Below are 17,639 nucleotides of genomic sequence, written 5' to 3'. Positions count from 1 at the left end.
GGTCTGCAGGGTGTCACCCCTGACCTAGCACAGAAAAGGGCCTTGTCTGGGAGGGGGAGGGGGCTGGAGGAATTTGGAGGGGGGACCTGGAGAGGAGGGAAGGCCTCGGCCCCCAACTCCAAATGCTGAGGGGCCTCAGGCGCTGGGGGTCACAGGGGTGGAATGTCGGCTGGCCCACTCACGGCCTAGGGGCTGCAGCACAAACAACACAGGTCACAGAGCAGAGGGGGTACAGGCAGGGCTTCTGTCAGCTCCAGGAGAGCAGGGGTAGGGCAGGGTGAGGGTGGGTTGGGGCCCACCCCAGGAGTGTGGGTAGGAAATGACACTTTGGGGCTCTGTTCTAGGCAGGACCTGGTGAGTGGGACCCCATTGCTACAGCAGGAGGAGGAGGAGGCCCCCAGGGATGAGGGGCTGAGCACGGCTGGCCCCCCCCAGGCCACATTGGTCCTGGAAGGTAAGTCAGAGGGGCAGGCTGTGGCCCCAAGAGGCGAGTGCAGCGTGCTGAGGGCTGAGCCTCCGGGTCGTGTGCTGGAGCCCTGTGAGCTGCGGAGCCTTGACTGTACGTGGGACAGAACAGCCCGAGGCCCGGGCGTCCCAGCCCTCCTCACCGTGGCCCCTTCCCCATAGCCACAGCCAACAAGTGGGGCCTGGTGGCCGAGCGGCTACTGGACCTGGCCGCCGGCTTCTCGGACATCGTCACCTGCGCACAGGTGTTCGTGGGGCGCCTGCTGGAGCTGCACGTCTTCAAGCTGGTGGCCCTGTACACCGTCTGGGTGGCCCTGAAGGAGGTGAGAGTGGGACGCACCTTCCTCGTCTGCAGTGGGGTCACTCGGACACCCTTGCTGGCCTCCATGGAGCCAGGACGTGCGGGTGGCTGCGGATCGCAGGGCCTGGGCAGGGGGTGCTGCTCCACCCACCACTGCCCGTGTGCCTGCCACCCGCAGGTGTCGGTGATGAACCTCCTGCTGGTGGTGCTGTGGGCCTTCGCCCTGCCCTACCCGCGCTTCCGGCCCATGGCCTCCTGCCTGTCCACTGTGTGGACCTGCATCATCATCGTGTGCAAGATGCTCTACCAGCTCAAGGTGGTCAGCCCCCACGAGTACTCCAGCAACTGCACCGAGGTACGGGCCCGGCCGCGGGGGCTGCTGCTGCAGCTCAGAGTGGGGAGGCACGGATGCAGAGGGCCTGTCCCCCGGCCAGCGGCTTCTTGGAGAGGGTAGCCTGGCCTACAGAGGGCCCACTCCCCACGCCAAGGTGTCTGGGCTCAGAGAAGTGTCCTGACCTGGCCGACAAAGCACAGGTCATGGTGTGAGGTGGTGCTGAGGCCAGACGTCTCCTGGAGTGCAGGGGGCCCCGAGTCAGGTTGGGACGGGAAGGCTGCTCAGGCCCAGCGCTTTCCTTTACCCTCCTCAGCCCCTGCCTGTGGCCTCCCCATCCCCGGACACCCTGTCCTCTTCCCCATTAAGGAGGGTTGGAGGCTGACATCCCCCAACGTTCCTGGCTGGAGGCAGCTGTGGTCTGGCCCAGACCCGGTGGGAGCTGTGGTTGGAGTGGGATGTGCGAGGCAGAGGCGGTGGTCTGTGGGGTCAGCATCCAGTTCCCCATGGAGAGCGGGTGCTCACGCCGTCCCCGCCCCCAGCCCTTCCCCAATAGCACGAACCTGCAGAAAGCAGAGATCAACCAGTCCTTGCTGTACCGTGGGCCCATTGACCCGGCCAACTGGTTTGGGGTGCGGAAGGGCTTCCCGAACCTGGGCTACATCCAGGTGAGTGAGAGGCTTGGGGGCTGCGGGGCGGGGTGGCCCCGGGGACCGGGGTGGGCAGGGCGGACGGGCTGTAACTGTTCTTTCCCTCCTTCCAGAACCACCTGCAGATCCTGCTGCTGCTGGTGTTCGAGGCTGTGGTCTACCGGCGCCAGGAGCACCACCGCCGCCAGCACCAGCTGGCCCCGCTGCCCGCCCAGGCCGTCTGCGCCGACGGCACCCGCCAGCGGCTGGACCAGGACCTGCTCAGCTGCCTCAAGTACTTCGTCAACTTTTTCTTCTACAAATTTGGGCTGGAGGTGAGGCCGGGTGTCGACCCTAGCCCCTTCTCCAGGCAGGGCTCAGCTGCCGGGGGTCCCTGCCTCCCTCTGTGGGGCCTTTGCTGAGCATCCGCGTCTTGCAAGCCCACATAGGCCAGCTGGGGGCACGGGCGGTGGACCACGGAGGGCACTGGGTCCTCCCGGGCCTGGTCAGCTTGCACTTGGAGAGGGGCCTGTGGAGTGAGGGCAGGGGGTCCGGGACGCAGGCTGGAGATAGGGTCAGAGTCTCAATTCTGCCACAGAGCACCCCCAGCCTCAGTTTCCCCCCCCTGCACGATGGAGACATGTCCAGCCTTTCCATCCCTCCCAGGAGGGTAGCGTGGGCTGTTGTGAGCTTGGGACCCTGGCCGTACTCTGTGCACAATGCCGGACACCTCAAGGCAGAGGGTGCACCAGTCCGAGCCTGCCTGACCTCCCTGTGCCACCTGTGGTCCCTGGATCCAGTTGGCTGGGCCTGAGGCTGCCCGGAAGCAGAGCTAAGAAGGTCCCTGCCACCAGCTCGCTGTGTCCCCTTCTCACCTCCTCCCCCTTCTGCCGCCCCCAGGTCTGCTTCCTGATGGCCGTGAACGTGATCGGGCAGCGCATGAACTTCATGGTCATCCTGCATGGCTGCTGGCTGGTGGCCATCCTCGCCCGCCGACGCCGCGGGGCCATCGCCCGCCTCTGGCCCAACTACTGCCTCTTCCTGGCGCTCTTCCTGCTGTACCAGTACCTGCTGTGCCTGGGCGTCCCCCCCGCCCTGTGCATCGGTGAGCGGGGACCGCCGCTGGGGGCAAGTGCTGAGTGAGCCACAGTGCCTGGCTGTGGCCAGGGCTCTCTAGGCCTTGTGGCTGCGTGGAAGCAGAGGGGTGTTGCCCATCTTCTCTGGGCTCCCCCAGCTCTGAGTTGGCCTCACTCCTCCACGGCCCGGCCCCAGTGAGTCCATCTGGCTCAGCGCCCACCCGAGTGCCCCCAGTGCTCCCTCCATGACTTGGCCGGTTACAGCTGTGCCATCTCGGGTGGTGGTGCTGGCCTCTCGCTGGTCTCCCTGCGTCCACTGCTTTCTATTTTCATTTTTTGCCCAAGATTCTATTTTGAAGAGCTTCAAACAATCAGAAAAGTTGGGAGAAGAGACCATTGTGGGGCTCCATGCCCAGTGCCGCTTGAGGGCGGGCGCCCTCTGTACCCCAAGACAGGGCCCCATGCAGCAGCCCCTTCCTGGACGACACTCTGGTCTGGTGTGCTGTTGCGCTCTGCGGCACCATCCAGGGTGGCTGTGGCTCTGCTTTGGGGTCAGGTGTTTGCATGTGGCTATCCCCTTGTCTCCTTGGGCCCGACTCTCATGATGTTTCCAGAGTCAGGCGGTGGGTTTGCAGAGAGCTGTGACTTTAGATTTGTCAGCTGTTCCCAAACGCTAGACACTGGCAGACGCTGTGGCAGGAGTGGCCCACAGCAGTGCTGTCCTCAGCAAGGCCACAAGTGGCGTCCAGTTGGCCGTCTGGCCTGTCCCGGGGTCCCCAGCCTTCCCTGGGGAGGGGCTGCGGCTCTGCTTCCACCGTGGGCGGTGTCCGCATCCAGCGACTCTCGGGAGTCGGCCGTTGGCGGGACTCTCAGACGGGCGCGTTCGATGTGTGATTCCTGGCGCGGTTGCCGGCTGGCTTGTTTGTGAAGATGAGCTTTGGTTTCCTGCCCTCCCATCTTTCTGTTTCTCGTCAGCAGATCCACGGAGCCCTTCTTGTCTAACGTGTCACAGCCCAGCCCTGCTGTCCCTGATGTTCAGAGGGTCACTGCTGGCCGGGGGTCCCTTCAAGCTGGTGCTTTTGACATGCTCTGTCTCTGTCCTTGAAAGTCAGGTCCATCGAGGCTTGTTCATGCTCAGGAAAACTCCCCCTTTTAGGGTTTGGACACAAGCATAGAGAGCTGCGACCGCCACCACAGTCAGACACACAAGTGTCCAGCACCCAAGTCCCCGCCCATGTGGCAGCCCCCTTGGCTGCCCACCTCTGGCACCCACTGATCTGACCGTTTCTGCTCTGCCTTTTCCAGAATTCTTAGAAAGAGACTCAGGCGGCACGTCACTGTTGAGCTGCATCCTTCAGAATACATTTGGGATTCCCCATGTCGTTCTGTGTCAGCGCTTGGTTCCCTTCTGCTTGGTTTTGTTAACTTGTTACATGGAGTGAAGAGGGTTGTGAGCTGTGCAGGGCTCCCAAATGCCCTTTGCCCAGTTGTCCCTTGTTCAGCCTCTGACGTGACCCTGGGCAGTGACCAAAGCGGAGACGTGAGCGCTGGCGCAGTGCCACCCACTGTGGACGAACTGCAGACGAGTGGCTCCCCAGCCAGCCCGATGCCGCTTCCTGTGCTGGGACCCCGTGTAGAGCCCACGTCACACTTGGTCGTGCTGTGTCCTCCGGGCTGGGATGGTTCCTCCCCTTTCTTCCCCTTTCATGACCTTGAAACCTGAGGAGCATAGGGCTGTTATTCTGTAGAATGACCCTCGATCTGGGAATGTCTGGTGTTTCAAAATTAGACCAGGTTATGCACTTTTGGCAAGAATGCCACAGCTCTGAAATGTCCACCCAGTGCATCACAGCGGGGCCAGGTTGTCTCATCCCGGTGGCATTACCCTTCGTCACTCAGGCACAGCGCTGTCTGTGGGTCTCTCCACGGTGAAGTTAGTCTTTTTCTCCTTGTAACTAGTACATGTTTATTTGTGGGGAGACACCTTAAGTGACCACCTGCTAACCTCAGCATCGCTGCGGGATCTGCCTGCAGCTGCTGTTAATCAGGTCTGCTCACGGCCCTCTCTCCTGTTGTTAATTGGCGTCTTTGGTAAGGGAGAGCTGTCGCTTCTCCCATTTATTCGCTCAGTTGTTTGTCTGTGTCTGTGTGGACTCTGGAGCTTTCTTCCTCGGGTGCTGCCCCAGTCCCATTGCTGTCTGCTTTGCCGTCCACACTGGCCCTTTCAACGTGCCCGGCCTCTTCCAAGCACACCCTGCGTCTGCTCCACGAGACGTTCCAGCCTCAGCCCGTGCTCCCTGCCCTGCCCTGCCCACGGAGCCCGGCCCCTTTCACGGAGGGCGGGCTTTAGACCCCGAGAGCTGGGCACTGCGTGTGCTTGTCGCCGTGCACGTCACTGCTGCCTGGCCCTCTTGGCCAGCCCTGTTCCTTCTGTCACACACCGTTTTCCCAGGTTGCTTAGGCTGGTTCCTTCCCCTGCCTCCCGGTAGGTGCGTCCCATGCCTGTTGTCTAGTGACACTCACTTAGTCTGCGCTCGGTCCTGGGTCCCCCGCCATCCGGTTGATGTTTATTTTTGGGACAGTAAAGTCCCCTTGTGGTGTACAATTCTGTGGGTTCTGAGCGGGGCGCAGAGGTGTATGTCTGCCCCCACATTTCTCTTCCGAACATTTCCATCACCCCGAATTTTGCGTCATGCGGCCCCTTTGCAGTCAGTCCGACCCCTCCCCCACCGCACCCCCAGGCAACCGCTGAGTTTTCTGTCCCCATAGTTTTGTCTTCTCCGGAATGCCATGTGAGTGGATGCGTCCAACATGGAGCCTTTAGGGCTGGCCTCCTCCACTTAGAAAACTCGTTTGAGGAGCATCTCTGGGTTGTGCGCACCGGTGCTTGTTCTTTTTCCTTCCTGAGTAGTATTCCTGGCTGGATGTACCGTGGTTGGTTTGACTCCCTCCAGGTAATACTCTGGTTGTTTCCAGTTTGGGCCTCTTAGGAACAAAGTTGCTGTGAACGTCCTATGTGGTTCTCACTTCTCTGGGATTGATGCCCAGAACAGCCGTCCCATTTTACCTTACCCCAGCCGAGTGAGTGTGACCCACTCTCTCTGTGTCCTCCCCAGCATTTGGTGTTGTCACTGTCTTCTCTTGTAGCTGTTCTGGTGGGTGTGTGATGATGTCTCATCCTGGCCCGTCCACACCAGGCGCCCTGCCCACCTACTGGCCATTACCCTTAACTGTCACTTGATTCATCATCCCCTGGGGGCCTGGGGCTCAGTCTGTGCCTGAGAAGTGTGTACATAAGAACATGGCAGAATCTTTGGGCCCACATGTTCTCGAGACGCCAAGTGAGAGGGGGTGTGTTTTTGAGACTGTGTGAACACATGCAAGTGGGTGTAAGAATGATTCCTGTGGACTCGGGGCTCCTGGAGGCCGCTGGCCAGCAGATGGGGATAGGCCGGGACATCTGGGGCCTGACACACACCCTTCACCCACAGACTACCCGTGGCGCTGGAGCCAGGCCATCCCCATGAACTCCGCACTCATCAAGTGGCTGTACCTGCCGGACTTCTTCAGGGCCCCCAACTCCACCAACCTCATCAGTGAGTGCCCACCGGCCAGACCCTTCATCCACACGCATACCTGCCGGCCTCCCAGGGGGCCGTGGAGGTTCCACACAGACGCGGGCAGCGGGCAAGCATGGGCCCTCCTCCCCAGCCAGCGAGGAGCATGTTGTCCAGGCCTCACCGGCCGGTCTAATCCTTCAGCTCCCCAGTGGGGGCCTTTGTCCCATGAGTGCCCCATCCTGCAGGCACATCCCCGTGAGACTGAGGGGTCCACCTCACATGTGCACGCCCAACCACGCAGACACGCTTCTGCTCACCAGTGTGTGCGCAGGGGTGCATGCAGGTATGGGCACAGGTGTGCCTGCAATTGCGGACACAGGGATAGTTGCAGGTGTGCATGCAGGGTGGGCACAGGTGTGGGCACAGGTGGCTGCAGGGTAGACATGTGGACACTGGTGTGGACACAGGGGTGGGTGCCCACGTGGTGTAGTGAGGCGCATGATGGCCTTGTTCCTGACACACGTGGTCCATGCAGAGCCACGTGTACATGCACAGACACAGAACGTGTACACAGACAGGCGTGTTCGACATCCACGTGCACACCCCACCCGTGCAGACACCACGGGCCCGCGTTCACACAGGTAGCTGTGTGTCTGCCCACGCACACTCACTGCTGCTTCTCTCTGGTCTGGGTTCACGGTGAATGCCGGGCGGGATGCGTGCTGCCACTCCGTCGTGGCCAGGCCCCTGCATGGTCAGTGGTTCCTGGGCTGCAGTGCAGAAGTGGCCTCCCGTGTGCCTGCAGGTGACTTCCTCCTGCTGCTCTGCGCCTCCCAGCAGTGGCAGGTGTTCTCAGCCGAGCGCACCGAGGAGTGGCAACACATGGCTGGCGTCAACACTGACCACCTGGAGCCGCTGCGTGGGGAGCCCAACCCTGTGCCCAACTTCATCCACTGCAGGTAAGTCTCGGGGTGGCGGCAGCCTGAGGAGCCCTCTCAGGGCTGGGGGCTTGCGGGGCTGCGGCGGCAGCTGGTCAGCAGGGCTGAAAGACGTCCCCAGGCTCCGGCTAGGACCGAGCCTGGGACAGACACTGCCAGTGGTGTCCCTGTGGCCAGGACGAGGGGCGGATGCTGACCTCGCAGCAGAGGGAGTTCTCCTGGTCTGAGGCTGCCGGGGGAGGTAGGGGACCCGGGCGCCACGGTGACACCCCACCCGGCAGGTCCTACCTCGACATGCTGAAGGTGGCCGTCTTCCGCTACCTCTTCTGGCTGGTGCTGGTGGTGGTGTTCGTCACGGGGGCCACCCGCATCAGCATCTTCGGGCTGGGCTACCTGCTGGCCTGCTTCTACCTGCTGCTCTTCGGCACCACCCTGCTGCAGAAGGACACGCACGCCCGTCTCGTGTTGTGGGACTGCCTCATTCTCTACAACGTCACCGTCATCATCTCCAAGAACATGCTCTCGGTGAGCCCAGCCCGCCCAGCCCTGACCCCCAATTCCTGACCCGGTGGGCCCAGGCTGATCCTCCTCCCACCCCTAGCTCCTGTCCTGCGTCTTCGTGGAGCAAATGCAGAGCAACTTCTGCTGGGTCATCCAGCTCTTCAGTCTCGTGTGCACCGTTAAAGGCTACTATGACCGTGAGTGGGCGAGGGCAGGCAGCTGGGGGCCAAGGACATGCCAGGGGAGGAGCCGCTCAGGGACACGCGCTGCTTCCAGGATTCCCTGACTCTGACCCCAACAAATGCACCTGACCTGTGCCCCACACCCCTGTCCTTGGCCTGTACCCCGACCCACGTCCCTGATTTGTGCCCCTGACGCTGACCACGCCTCTGACCCGTGTTGTGTCTGTCCTGCAGCCAAGGAGATGCTGAGCAGGGACCAGGACTGCCTGCTGCCGGTGGAGGAAGCCGGCGTCCTCTGGGACAGCGTCTGCTTCCTGTTCCTGCTGCTGCAGCGCCGTGTGTTCCTCAGTCACTACTTCCTGCACGTCAGGGCCGAGCTCCAGGCCACCGCTCTGCTGGCCTCCAGGTTGGCCCTGCCTCAGGTCCCCCGGGGCCCTCTAGGGCAGGCGTCGCCTCTCCATGACACTGACACGTCCCCTGGGGGGAGAACCGAGGCCCACAGACCCCTAGGGCCTTTTCACAGGCCTGAATGCCTGACTGATGATGAGCGGTCCCGGCCCGGCTCTGCCGTCAGCTTGTTGCCCCCACGCCGGCCAGAGTGTGCACCCCGACTGGAGGGCCTTCCTCCCGTGGCTGGGCGGCCAGGGCTGCTATCCCGCCGACGCCTCTTCACTAGCACATTTTCCACCTATGAGACTGGAGGCCACTCCTCCCTTTCACCAGCACATGACAAGGCGGGTGTCGTGGTGGGGAGCTGGCCCTTGGTGTGAGCAGGGAGGACCATGGGGGCTGGGCCGGGCCCAGAGGCCTGGGAGCCTGTGCAGCTGAGCTGTGTGCCCAGCCTTCCTGTCCCTCCTCACAGGGGCTTCGCACTCTACAATGCTGCCAACCTCAAGAGCATCGACCTCCACCGCAGGGCGGAGGAGAAGTCCCTGGCCCAGCTGAAAAGACAGTAGGTGCCGTCTGGGGTGGGCGCCCCAGGTCTCCTGACCCACCCACCTGGCGCTCAGAGCTGCCTCTCCCACCCCACAGGATGGAACGGATCCGGGCCAAGCAGGAGAAGCACAGGCAGGGCCGCAGCCGCCCCCAGGATCCCCTGGACCCCGGCCAGGAGCCAGGTGAGTGTGGACACAGCCTCTGAGGGTTCTGGTGCCCTGGCGTGTTCGTGCCTGCTAGAGCCTGCACACGTCTGTGCCATGTGACGTCCCACAGGGCTTCTCGCCCATCTGTCCTGTGCCGTGTGGTCATTCTCTGTCCCCGCAGGCCACGCAGCAGGCCCATGACTGTCCATCTGCACATGTGGGCTGAGCTCTGCCCCCAGGGCACCATGTGGCCCCTCTGGCTGCAGGGGCTGCGTGTCTGTCTCTGCCCGGGGGCCATGCTCACCCCGTCTCCCTGCCTCTCCCGCTGGCTCATGCTCGCCCTGCCCCTCCACAGGGCCCGGCAGTCCAGGGGGCTCCTCCCCGCCACGGAGACAGTGGTGGCGGCCCTGGCTGGACCACGCCACAGGTACCGCCCCAGCCTGGCCTGCCCTGACCACCTTGTGGGACCTGCTGTTCCCCAGGCGGCTGCCCCCTTTCGCCTGCTGTCTCCTGTTGAGGCAGAGGGCACTCGCCTGCACTGGCCTCCAGCCTGTGCTCTCCTTTCCCTGCATTCCCTGGGAGCCCTGCCGCGTGGGCTCTCAGGCCTTGCCCCGCCACACAGGAGTGAGGGGCTGGGTCTCCATCTAACTGGGTCCCTAACAACAAGCCCTGCATTTTTCTAACTCTCGATTCAGAAGCCTGAATCTTCACTGCTAATCTGCCCTCTCCTTCCCTGGCCCTGAGCCCTGTGTTACTCTCGTCCAGTCTGGTCTCGTCCCACCGCTCTGGCTGTGTCCTGTGCATGTGTCACCGTCCCCTAGCCTGCTGCTCTGTCTCCAGCCACGGTGGCTGTCCTCTGCGGGAAGGGTGCATGTGGCCTTGGTCCTGGGGGTCACAGGATGCTGAGGGAACCCAAGCTGGGCAGCACAGTGCAGCCTGTCCTGGGACCCCTCCAAACTGAAGAAATGAACTGGAGGGTCTTGTGGGTGGGAGGCCGGCGCTCAGCTCCACTCTGCCTGCAGTCATCCACTCTGGGGACTACTTCCTGTTCGAGTCTGACAGCGAGGAGGAGGAGGAGGAGGCCCAGCCCGAGGACCCCAGGCCGTCGGCACAGAGCGCCTTCCAGGTGAGGTGGGAGCGTCTCCTGCCTGCCTTCCCATCCGTGGAGCTCCACGGCAGTCCGGGGAGCCCAGCACCCACCCCCATTGAGACCCCCAAGTCCACAAGGCAGGTGGGCAGCCACATGCCCTTCTGCCCACTGCCTCCTGGGTCTTGACTCTGACCACGCAGGCCTGTGGTGGCCGTCGGTGGCCTGGTTTTTGGGAAGGGCTCAGCATGGTTGCTGGACACACATCTGTCTCCTGGGCCAGGAGCTGCTTGTCCATCTCTGGGTCCCCAGTTCTCAGTGTGGGGCCCTGGCGCCAAGTGACAGCCATGTGTGCTGAGGGCCTGCGTGCACTGCCCTGTCCCCAGCTGAAGGTCCCCAGCGGGGACACCTGATCCCAGACCCCTTTTCCTTGGGAGCTCAGAGGTGGCTGAATGGGACCCAATGGTCCTGGGAGGCAGGGCGCTAACCCCAAGGCCCCGGCCTGCAGATGGCATACCAGGCATGGGTGACCAATGCCCAGACGGTGCTGAGGCGGCAGCAGCAGGAGCGGGCACAGCAGGAGCAGGCAGGGCAGCTGCCCACGGGTGAGTTGGGCCACGTGTGGCTCTTGGGGGGGATGCAGGGCCGCAAGGCACTAACTAGCACCCCTGTGCCCAGGAGGTGGCCCAGGCCAGGAGGCGGAGCTGGTGGAGGGCCCTGAGGATGAGGTGGCAGGTGCGTGGGCTGCAGAGTGTCGGGGGCTGGGGGCTGGGTGTCTCCCACTGGCCACCTCTCCAGACTGTCCTTTCCTCAGGCCGCAGCCACGTGATGCAGCGAGTGCTGAGCACCATGCAGTTCCTGTGGGTGCTGGGGCAGGCGCTGGTGGATGGGCTGACGCGCTGGCTGCACACCTTCACGCGGCATCACAGCGCCATGAGCAATGTGCTGCGCGCCGAGCGCTACCTGCTTGCGCAGGAACTGCTCAGGGTGAGTGGGTACCACTGCGCCATGCCACACCCCATCACACCCCCGCCCAACCTGCGCCTGCCCAAGCCCACCCAGACACTGCCCCCGCCCCCACCACCCACCGCCCCAGGCCCACCCTGCACTGGGCCGGAACAGAGCTGGGACAACTCGGCTGTCCTATAGGGCGGAGAAGTGCACCGGGGCCTGCTGGACCAGCTGTACACGAGCCAGGCTGAGGCTGCGCCACCAGGCCCCTCGGAGGCCCGTGACGCGCCAAGCACAGCGTCAAGGTAGGTGCAGGACTCAGGGGTTTGGTTGCTGAGCCAGGACCCACCCCACACAGCCTGCCCTCAAGCCCCAGAGTGTGGGCCAGTCTGGGCACCTACCCCACTGTACTCAGGGGCACACAGCCCCCCAGGCATGTGGCCAGCTGGCCCCTTGTCCACCAGGGACTTTGAAGCCCTCCCGCCCCACCCCAGGGACCCGGGCAAAGCAGAGGCAGCCTCCGTGACTGGCCTTCCCTCCCACAGTGGGCTGGGGGCCGAGGAGCCACTGAGCAGCATGACCGATGACACGGGCAGCCCCCTGAGTACTGGCTACAACACCCACAGCAGCAGCAGCGAGGAGATGCTCACCGAGTCCAGGGTGGCCCTGCATGGCTCCTCGGAGCTTCCCGCCAACACTCACATCTGGACGCGCACGGCCAGCGAGCTGCTCCTCCACAGGTGCATGGCAAGGGGTGGAGGCGGGTGGGCAGGTGGGCCCTGGCCTCAGGGCAGCCCTGGCGCAGAAGCTGCCTGCGCTAGGCTGGCAGACCGGCCTTTGCGGACACGGCGGGGGCCTGAGTGTGGTCCCCGCAGGTGCCTGCGCATCCCGGAGCTGGAGGAGGCCGAGCGGTTCGCAGAGGGGCAGGGCCGGGTGCTGCGGTTGCTGCAGGCCGGGTACCAGTGCGTGGCCGCCCACTCGGAGCTGCTCTGCTACTTCATCATCGTCCTCAACCACATGGTCACCGCCTCGGCTGCCTCCCTCGTGCTGCCTGTGCTGGTCTTCCTGTGGGCCATGCTGTCCATCCCGCGGCCCAGCAAGCGCTTCTGGATGACGGCCATCGTCTTCACCGAGGTGGGTGGTGACCGGAGGGGCTTGGGTGGGGGCCCGGCCCTGCTGTGCTGACCCCTCTCCCCTGCAGGTCACGGTGGTCACCAAGTACTTGTTCCAGTTTGGCTTCTTCCCCTGGAACAGCCACACGGTGCTTCGGCGCTATGAGAACAAGCCCTACTTCCCGCCACGCATCCTGGGCCTGGAGAAGAGCGACAGCTATATCAAGTGCGACCTGGTGCAGCTCCTGGCCCTGTTCTTCCACCGTTCCCAGCTGCTGGTGAGCACCACGCGCCTGGGTGGGCGGGCACCTTGCGAAACCCCTCCCGCCCCCGAGCTGTCTTCTTCCAGGAGGCAAAGCGGATGTCGTGAGGTCCAGGGTGGGCCTGGCCGTCTTGCCTGGTCCCAGGGCTGCCCAGTGTGGCCACGTGGCCTCCTCATGGCCCTCCTTCTCCTACACAGTGCTACGGCCTCTGGGACCACGAGGAGGAGCCGCTGTCCAAGGACCATGACAGGGGCAGTGGGAAGAAGGGGGCTGAGGAGGAGCCGGCCCTGCTGGGACTCCAGACTGAGGTGGGCACGGGGCCCCAGGAGGAGCCAGGGGTGGCTGTGGCCCCCATCGAGGACGACATCCAGGTGGCAGTGAGTGACGGGCCCCCAGAGTCCCCAGTGGACCTCAAGCCCCGCGACAAGAGGCGCATCAGTCTGCGTTTTAGGAGGAGGAGGAAGGAGAGCACAGGGCCCAAAGGCCTGGCAACCACTGGTATGATGGCCCTGTCCACCCACAACCGCTGCTGGCGGCCCTGGGGAGCTCCCTGTACTCAGTCTGCTGGTCTGTAAAGGGGGTGATGTGAGCCCCCCGTGGACTTTTGTCATCAGTGGCTGCCCCCCTACAGAAGCCGAGGATGGGGAACAGGAGAAGGAGAAAGCAGCAGCCACAGGGAGAGAGAAGAGGCAGAGCCACCCCAGGGAAAGAGTGAGGGAGGCCGGGCTCCGGCTGCAGAGCTTCTGCCTGTTCCTGTGAGTGATCCAGCCTGGGAGCGGCCAGGGGCCGTGGGGCAGGTGGGAGGCACAGAGGCGAGCGCCAAGCTGACCACCACCCAACACACCCGCAGGGCCCAGAGTGTGTACCAGCCCCTGCAGCGTTTCTTCCACGACATTTTGCACACCAAGTACCGTGCGGCCACCGACGTGTACGCCCTCATGTTCCTGGCTGATGTCGTCGACTTCATCATCATCATCTTCGGCTTCTGGGCCTTTGGGGTGAGCCAGGGCTCGGGGCCATGGTGTGCGCAGAGCCCAGTGACTGTCCCGCCTCCCCCTGACATCTGTTCTCCCGGCCACAGAAGCACTCAGCAGCCAGGGACATCACGTCATCCCTGTCAGATGACCAGGTGCCCGAGGCCTTCCTGGTCATGCTTCTGATCCAGTTCAGCACCATGGTGGTCGACCGTGCCCTCTACCTGCGCAAGACGGTGCTGGGCAAGCTGGCCTTCCAGGTGGTCCTGGTGCTAGCCATTCACATCTGGATGTTCTTCATCCTGCCTGCTGTCACCGAGAGGTGGGCACCAGGGCCTCTGGCCCTGCCCCAGAGAGACATACTGGCAGTGCCTGGCAGAGCTGGGGTTGGGTCCAGGGACCTTGGGGCTCTGGCCCCCAGACTTGGGCGGGTTGCCCTGACCTGGCCTTCCTATTCCATCTCACTCAGGATGTTCAGCCAGAACGCGGTGGCCCAGCTGTGGTACTTTGTGAAGTGCATCTACTTTGCCCTGTCCGCCTACCAGATCCGCTGTGGCTACCCTACCCGCATCCTCGGCAACTTCCTCACCAAGAAGTACAACCACCTCAATCTCTTCCTCTTCCAGGGGTGAGTGTGGGCCAGGCCGGGGGCGCGAGGAGCAAGGATGCCCTCCCTCGGGCCCTCCTGACAGTGCCCTGGCCTTGGGCAGGTTCCGGCTGGTGCCGTTCCTGGTGGAGCTGCGGGCTGTGATGGACTGGGTGTGGACGGACACCACGCTGTCCCTGTCCAATTGGATGTGCGTGGAGGACATTTACGCCAACATCTTCATCATCAAGTGCAGCCGAGAGACGGAGAAGGTGCCGGGCCCAGAGTGGGAGTACGAGGGAGGGCGGGGACAGTGGTTACTCCCTGCTGGGGCCAACATGCCGCGGTGCGAACCACATGGTGCTCAGAGCCCACATCAGCATGAAGGCAGAAAGCCACCGTGGGCCAGAAAGGGCATCTTTTTGAAACTCCTCCCAGCAGCCAGAAGAGGCTTCTTAGGAGAGGGATGGTGAGCTGGGCCCTGTGGTACAGGCAGTTGGCGGAGCGGCCAGAGCAAATGCCCAGAAGAGGCCTGGCCTCTAGGCTGTGGGTCATGGCGTGAGGTGGGGCACTGAAATGTCAGCCAAGGGTTTGTCAGTTTTTAGCAGCTTTATTGAGATAATTCACACAGTGCGAGATTTTTCTCATTTAAGGTGTGCAATTTGGTGGTTTCTGGCATATTCACGGGGTGGTGCCACCATCTCTACAGGCAGCTTTAGCACAGGCTCATCACCCCAAGAAGAACCCTGTCCCCTCACTGCCCCAGCCCCCCGCCACTGCCATCTGCTTTCCACAGACGTGCCTGTCCAGCCAGGTCACAGGCACGGGGTCTCCATGTGTGGCCTTTGGGTCTGGCTTCTTTCACTCAGCGTGTTATCAAGGGCCATCCGGGCTGCAGCCTGTCTGACTCCACTCCCTTTCATGGCTGAGTCGTATTCCATCGTGTCAATGGGCTGCACTTTATCCAGCTCTTCCAAATGTCGATGGACACTTGGGTTTGTTTCTCCTTCTTGATTATTGTAAAAAATGCCACTAAGCACACTCGTGTACAAGATTATGTGGACAGTTTTCTTTTCTCCTGGGTGCATACCCAGGAGTGGGACTGCTGGGTCACATGAGCACTTTAGGTTTCCTTTTTTGAGGAGCTGCCTCAGTTTCCCATGGCCACTGCCCCATCGACATCCCACCAGTGGCATACACGGGTCTGATTCCCCACATCCTTGCCAATACTTGTTGTGTGATTTTTCCTTTTAGCCATCCTGGTGGGCTCTCACTGTGGCCTTGATTTCCATTTCCCCCACAGCCAGTGACACGGAGCATCTTTTCCTGTGCGTTTTGGCCATCTGTGCATCTTCTTTGGAAAACCATCTATTCAGATGCTTTGCTTGTTTTGTTGAGTTGTAGTTCTTTATCCTGAACACTAGATCTTTATATTTTTTATAACGTCCAGTTTAATTTTTTTCTTTTGCTGTTTGTGCTTTTGGTGTTAGATCTGAGAACATTCTGCCACATCCAGCGTGACGAACATTTGCCCATAAACGTTTTTTAGGTCTTACATCTGAGTTAGTTTTTGTATATGGTGTCAGATAGGGGTCCAAACTTCATCCTTCACATGTGGGTGTCCAGCTCTCCTGGCACTATTTGTTATAAAGGACGTCCTTTCCCACCGTGTCCTCTCTCAACGTGAGGGCTTGTTTCTGGGCTCGCAGTTCGATTCTGTATCTGTCCCCAGGCAGGGCCACAGTCTCCACTGCCACAGCTTTGCAGTTTTGATATGTGGTTGAGGTCTGACTTTGTGGGGCCACTGGGTGACCTGAGCCCATGGCCGTGTGAGGATGGGAGGGGCAGGGAGGGCAGGGTCTGGACAGTGCCTGCCGCCCCGGAGCAGGATGGGGGCAGGGCGTGGGGCAGCAGGAGACAGGCAGAGCTGAGCGGGTGGCCTCTGCCACATCCCCCCCAGAAATACCCGCAGCCAAAGGGGCAGAAAAAGAAGAAGATTGTCAAGTACGGCATGGGCGGCCTCATCATTCTGTTCCTCGTGGCCATCATCTGGTTCCCACTGCTCTTCATGTCCCTCGTGCGCTCCGTGGTTGGTGTTGTCAACCAGCCCATTGATGTCACTGTCACCCTCAAGCTGGGCGGCTATGAGGTGAGGGGCAACCTGTCTGTTCCAGCCAGGGGAGGCAGGGGACAACGCTGCGTGGGGGCTCCTCTGCTTTCTCATCCTCACAGACTGTGAAGAGTACTGTACGGGTGCTGGGGGCAGAGGCTGGGGAGGCTCCCCCAGTGCCATATGGCCCATCCCGTTCCCACTCCTAGCCCCTGTTCACCATGAGTGCCCAGCAGCCGTCCATCGTGCCCTTCACAGACCAGGCCTACGAGGAGCTGTCCAGGCAGTTTGACCCCCACCCAGTGAGTGAGCCCCATGCTGGGTCTGCCTGCGGGGAGGCAACAGCCTAGGGGAGGGGTGGCCTGGCCACACCCCACTGAGGTGCCACCCTGTGCCCAGCTGGCCATGCAGTTTATCAGCCAGTACAGCCCTGAGGACATCGTCACGGCTCACATCGAGGGCAGCTCTGGGGCGCTGTGGCGCATCAGCCCTCCAAGCCGGGCCCAGATGAAACGGGAGCTGTACAACGGCACCACCGACATCACCCTGCGCTTCACCTGGAACTTCCAGAGGTGCGTCCTGCACTTGGGTGGGGCCGGGGCAGGGTGTGCCCTGCAGTGGGTCACACTGTCCTCTGCTTGCAGGGATCTGGCCAAGGGCGGCAACGTGGAATACACCAACGAGAAGCACACCCTGGACCTAGCCCCCAACAGCACTGCACGGCGGCAGCTGGCCAGCCTGCTCGAGGGCACCTCGGACCAGTCAGTGTGAGTGGGGGCTGTGGGGGCACCCAGAGGGCTGGGCCAGGGGCCAGCCCTGTGACACAGTGGTTAAGTTCAGTGCACTCCACTTTGGCAGCCTGGGTTTACAGCTTCGGATCCCAGGCACAGACCTACACCACTGGTCAGCCACGCTGTAGTGGTGTCCAACGCATAAAGTGAAGGAAGACTGGCACAAATGTTAGCTCAGGGACAATCTTCCTCAAGCAGAAAAAGAGGAAGATTGGCAACAGAGGTCAGCTCAGGGCAAATCTTCCTCAGGAAAAGAAAAAAAAAAAAGAGGGCTGGGGCAGGCCTCACCGACTGGCCTCCTCCCCACAGGGTCATCCCCAACCTCTTTCCCAAGTACATCCGTGCCCCCAATGGACCTGAAGCCAACCCCGTGAAGCAGCTGCAGCCCAGTGAGTGTGGGCAAAGGGGCTGGGGGCTGGGGCTGGGGCTGGGCCTCGGCCCTATGAGAGGGTGGTGGCCTGTGGCCCTGACGGTTTCCCGGCTTGGACCCAGATGAAGAGGCCGACTACCTCAGTGTGTGCATCCAGCTGCGGAGGGAGCTTGTGGGCTCGGGGGCCGCCGGCTTCCTTGAGTGGTGGGTCATTGAGCTGCAGGACTGCCAGACCGACTGCAACCTGTTGCCCATGGTCATCTTCAGTGATAAGGTCAGCCCGCCCAGCCTGGGCTTCCTGGCTGGCTACGGGTAAGTATGTGGCACGGG

The 17,639-nt window shown here is 62.3% G+C and overlaps 1 protein-coding gene across 4 annotated transcripts in view; it reads left to right on the top strand.

Annotated features, from left to right (window-relative positions):
• Positions 1-17,639, top strand: part of PIEZO1 (piezo type mechanosensitive ion channel component 1 (Er blood group)) — a 66,115-nt gene that overhangs the window by 47,852 nt on the left and 624 nt on the right. For 2 of the 4 annotated variants that reach the window (XM_014836580.3, XM_070500526.1), the window contains exons 17-50: positions 345-454; positions 628-788; positions 945-1,121; positions 1,640-1,765; positions 1,861-2,061; positions 2,627-2,831; positions 6,294-6,398; positions 7,168-7,321; positions 7,582-7,825; positions 7,902-7,998; positions 8,218-8,389; positions 8,846-8,935; positions 9,016-9,101; positions 9,421-9,492; positions 10,088-10,191; positions 10,661-10,757; positions 10,831-10,887; positions 10,967-11,139; positions 11,302-11,408; positions 11,649-11,843; positions 11,979-12,237; positions 12,305-12,493; positions 12,676-12,976; positions 13,110-13,233; positions 13,329-13,476; positions 13,560-13,774; positions 13,922-14,080; positions 14,163-14,310; positions 15,999-16,187; positions 16,358-16,450; positions 16,548-16,720; positions 16,793-16,915; positions 17,249-17,328; positions 17,432-17,621. In XM_014836580.3, the coding sequence (XP_014692066.3) occupies positions 345-454; positions 628-788; positions 945-1,121; positions 1,640-1,765; positions 1,861-2,061; positions 2,627-2,831; positions 6,294-6,398; positions 7,168-7,321; positions 7,582-7,825; positions 7,902-7,998; positions 8,218-8,389; positions 8,846-8,935; positions 9,016-9,101; positions 9,421-9,492; positions 10,088-10,191; positions 10,661-10,757; positions 10,831-10,887; positions 10,967-11,139; positions 11,302-11,408; positions 11,649-11,843; positions 11,979-12,237; positions 12,305-12,493; positions 12,676-12,976; positions 13,110-13,233; positions 13,329-13,476; positions 13,560-13,774; positions 13,922-14,080; positions 14,163-14,310; positions 15,999-16,187; positions 16,358-16,450; positions 16,548-16,720; positions 16,793-16,915; positions 17,249-17,328; positions 17,432-17,621 (5,124 nt within the window). The remainder of the gene's footprint in view (positions 1-344; positions 455-627; positions 789-944; positions 1,122-1,639; positions 1,766-1,860; positions 2,062-2,626; positions 2,832-6,293; positions 6,399-7,167; positions 7,322-7,581; positions 7,826-7,901; positions 7,999-8,217; positions 8,390-8,845; positions 8,936-9,015; positions 9,102-9,420; positions 9,493-10,087; positions 10,192-10,660; positions 10,758-10,830; positions 10,888-10,966; positions 11,140-11,301; positions 11,409-11,648; positions 11,844-11,978; positions 12,238-12,304; positions 12,494-12,675; positions 12,977-13,109; positions 13,234-13,328; positions 13,477-13,559; positions 13,775-13,921; positions 14,081-14,162; positions 14,311-15,998; positions 16,188-16,357; positions 16,451-16,547; positions 16,721-16,792; positions 16,916-17,248; positions 17,329-17,431; positions 17,622-17,639) is intronic. The other 2 variants (XM_070500528.1, XM_070500527.1) reach the window with 2 other exon arrangements.

This window comes from Equus asinus, chromosome 28 (genome assembly GCF_041296235.1).
Source record: "Equus asinus isolate D_3611 breed Donkey chromosome 28, EquAss-T2T_v2, whole genome shotgun sequence".
In the NCBI taxonomy this organism is placed as follows: domain Eukaryota; kingdom Metazoa; phylum Chordata; class Mammalia; order Perissodactyla; family Equidae; genus Equus; species Equus asinus.
Note: the sequence above shows the minus strand (reverse complement) of the source record. Positions and strands in the feature narration are given on the sequence as shown.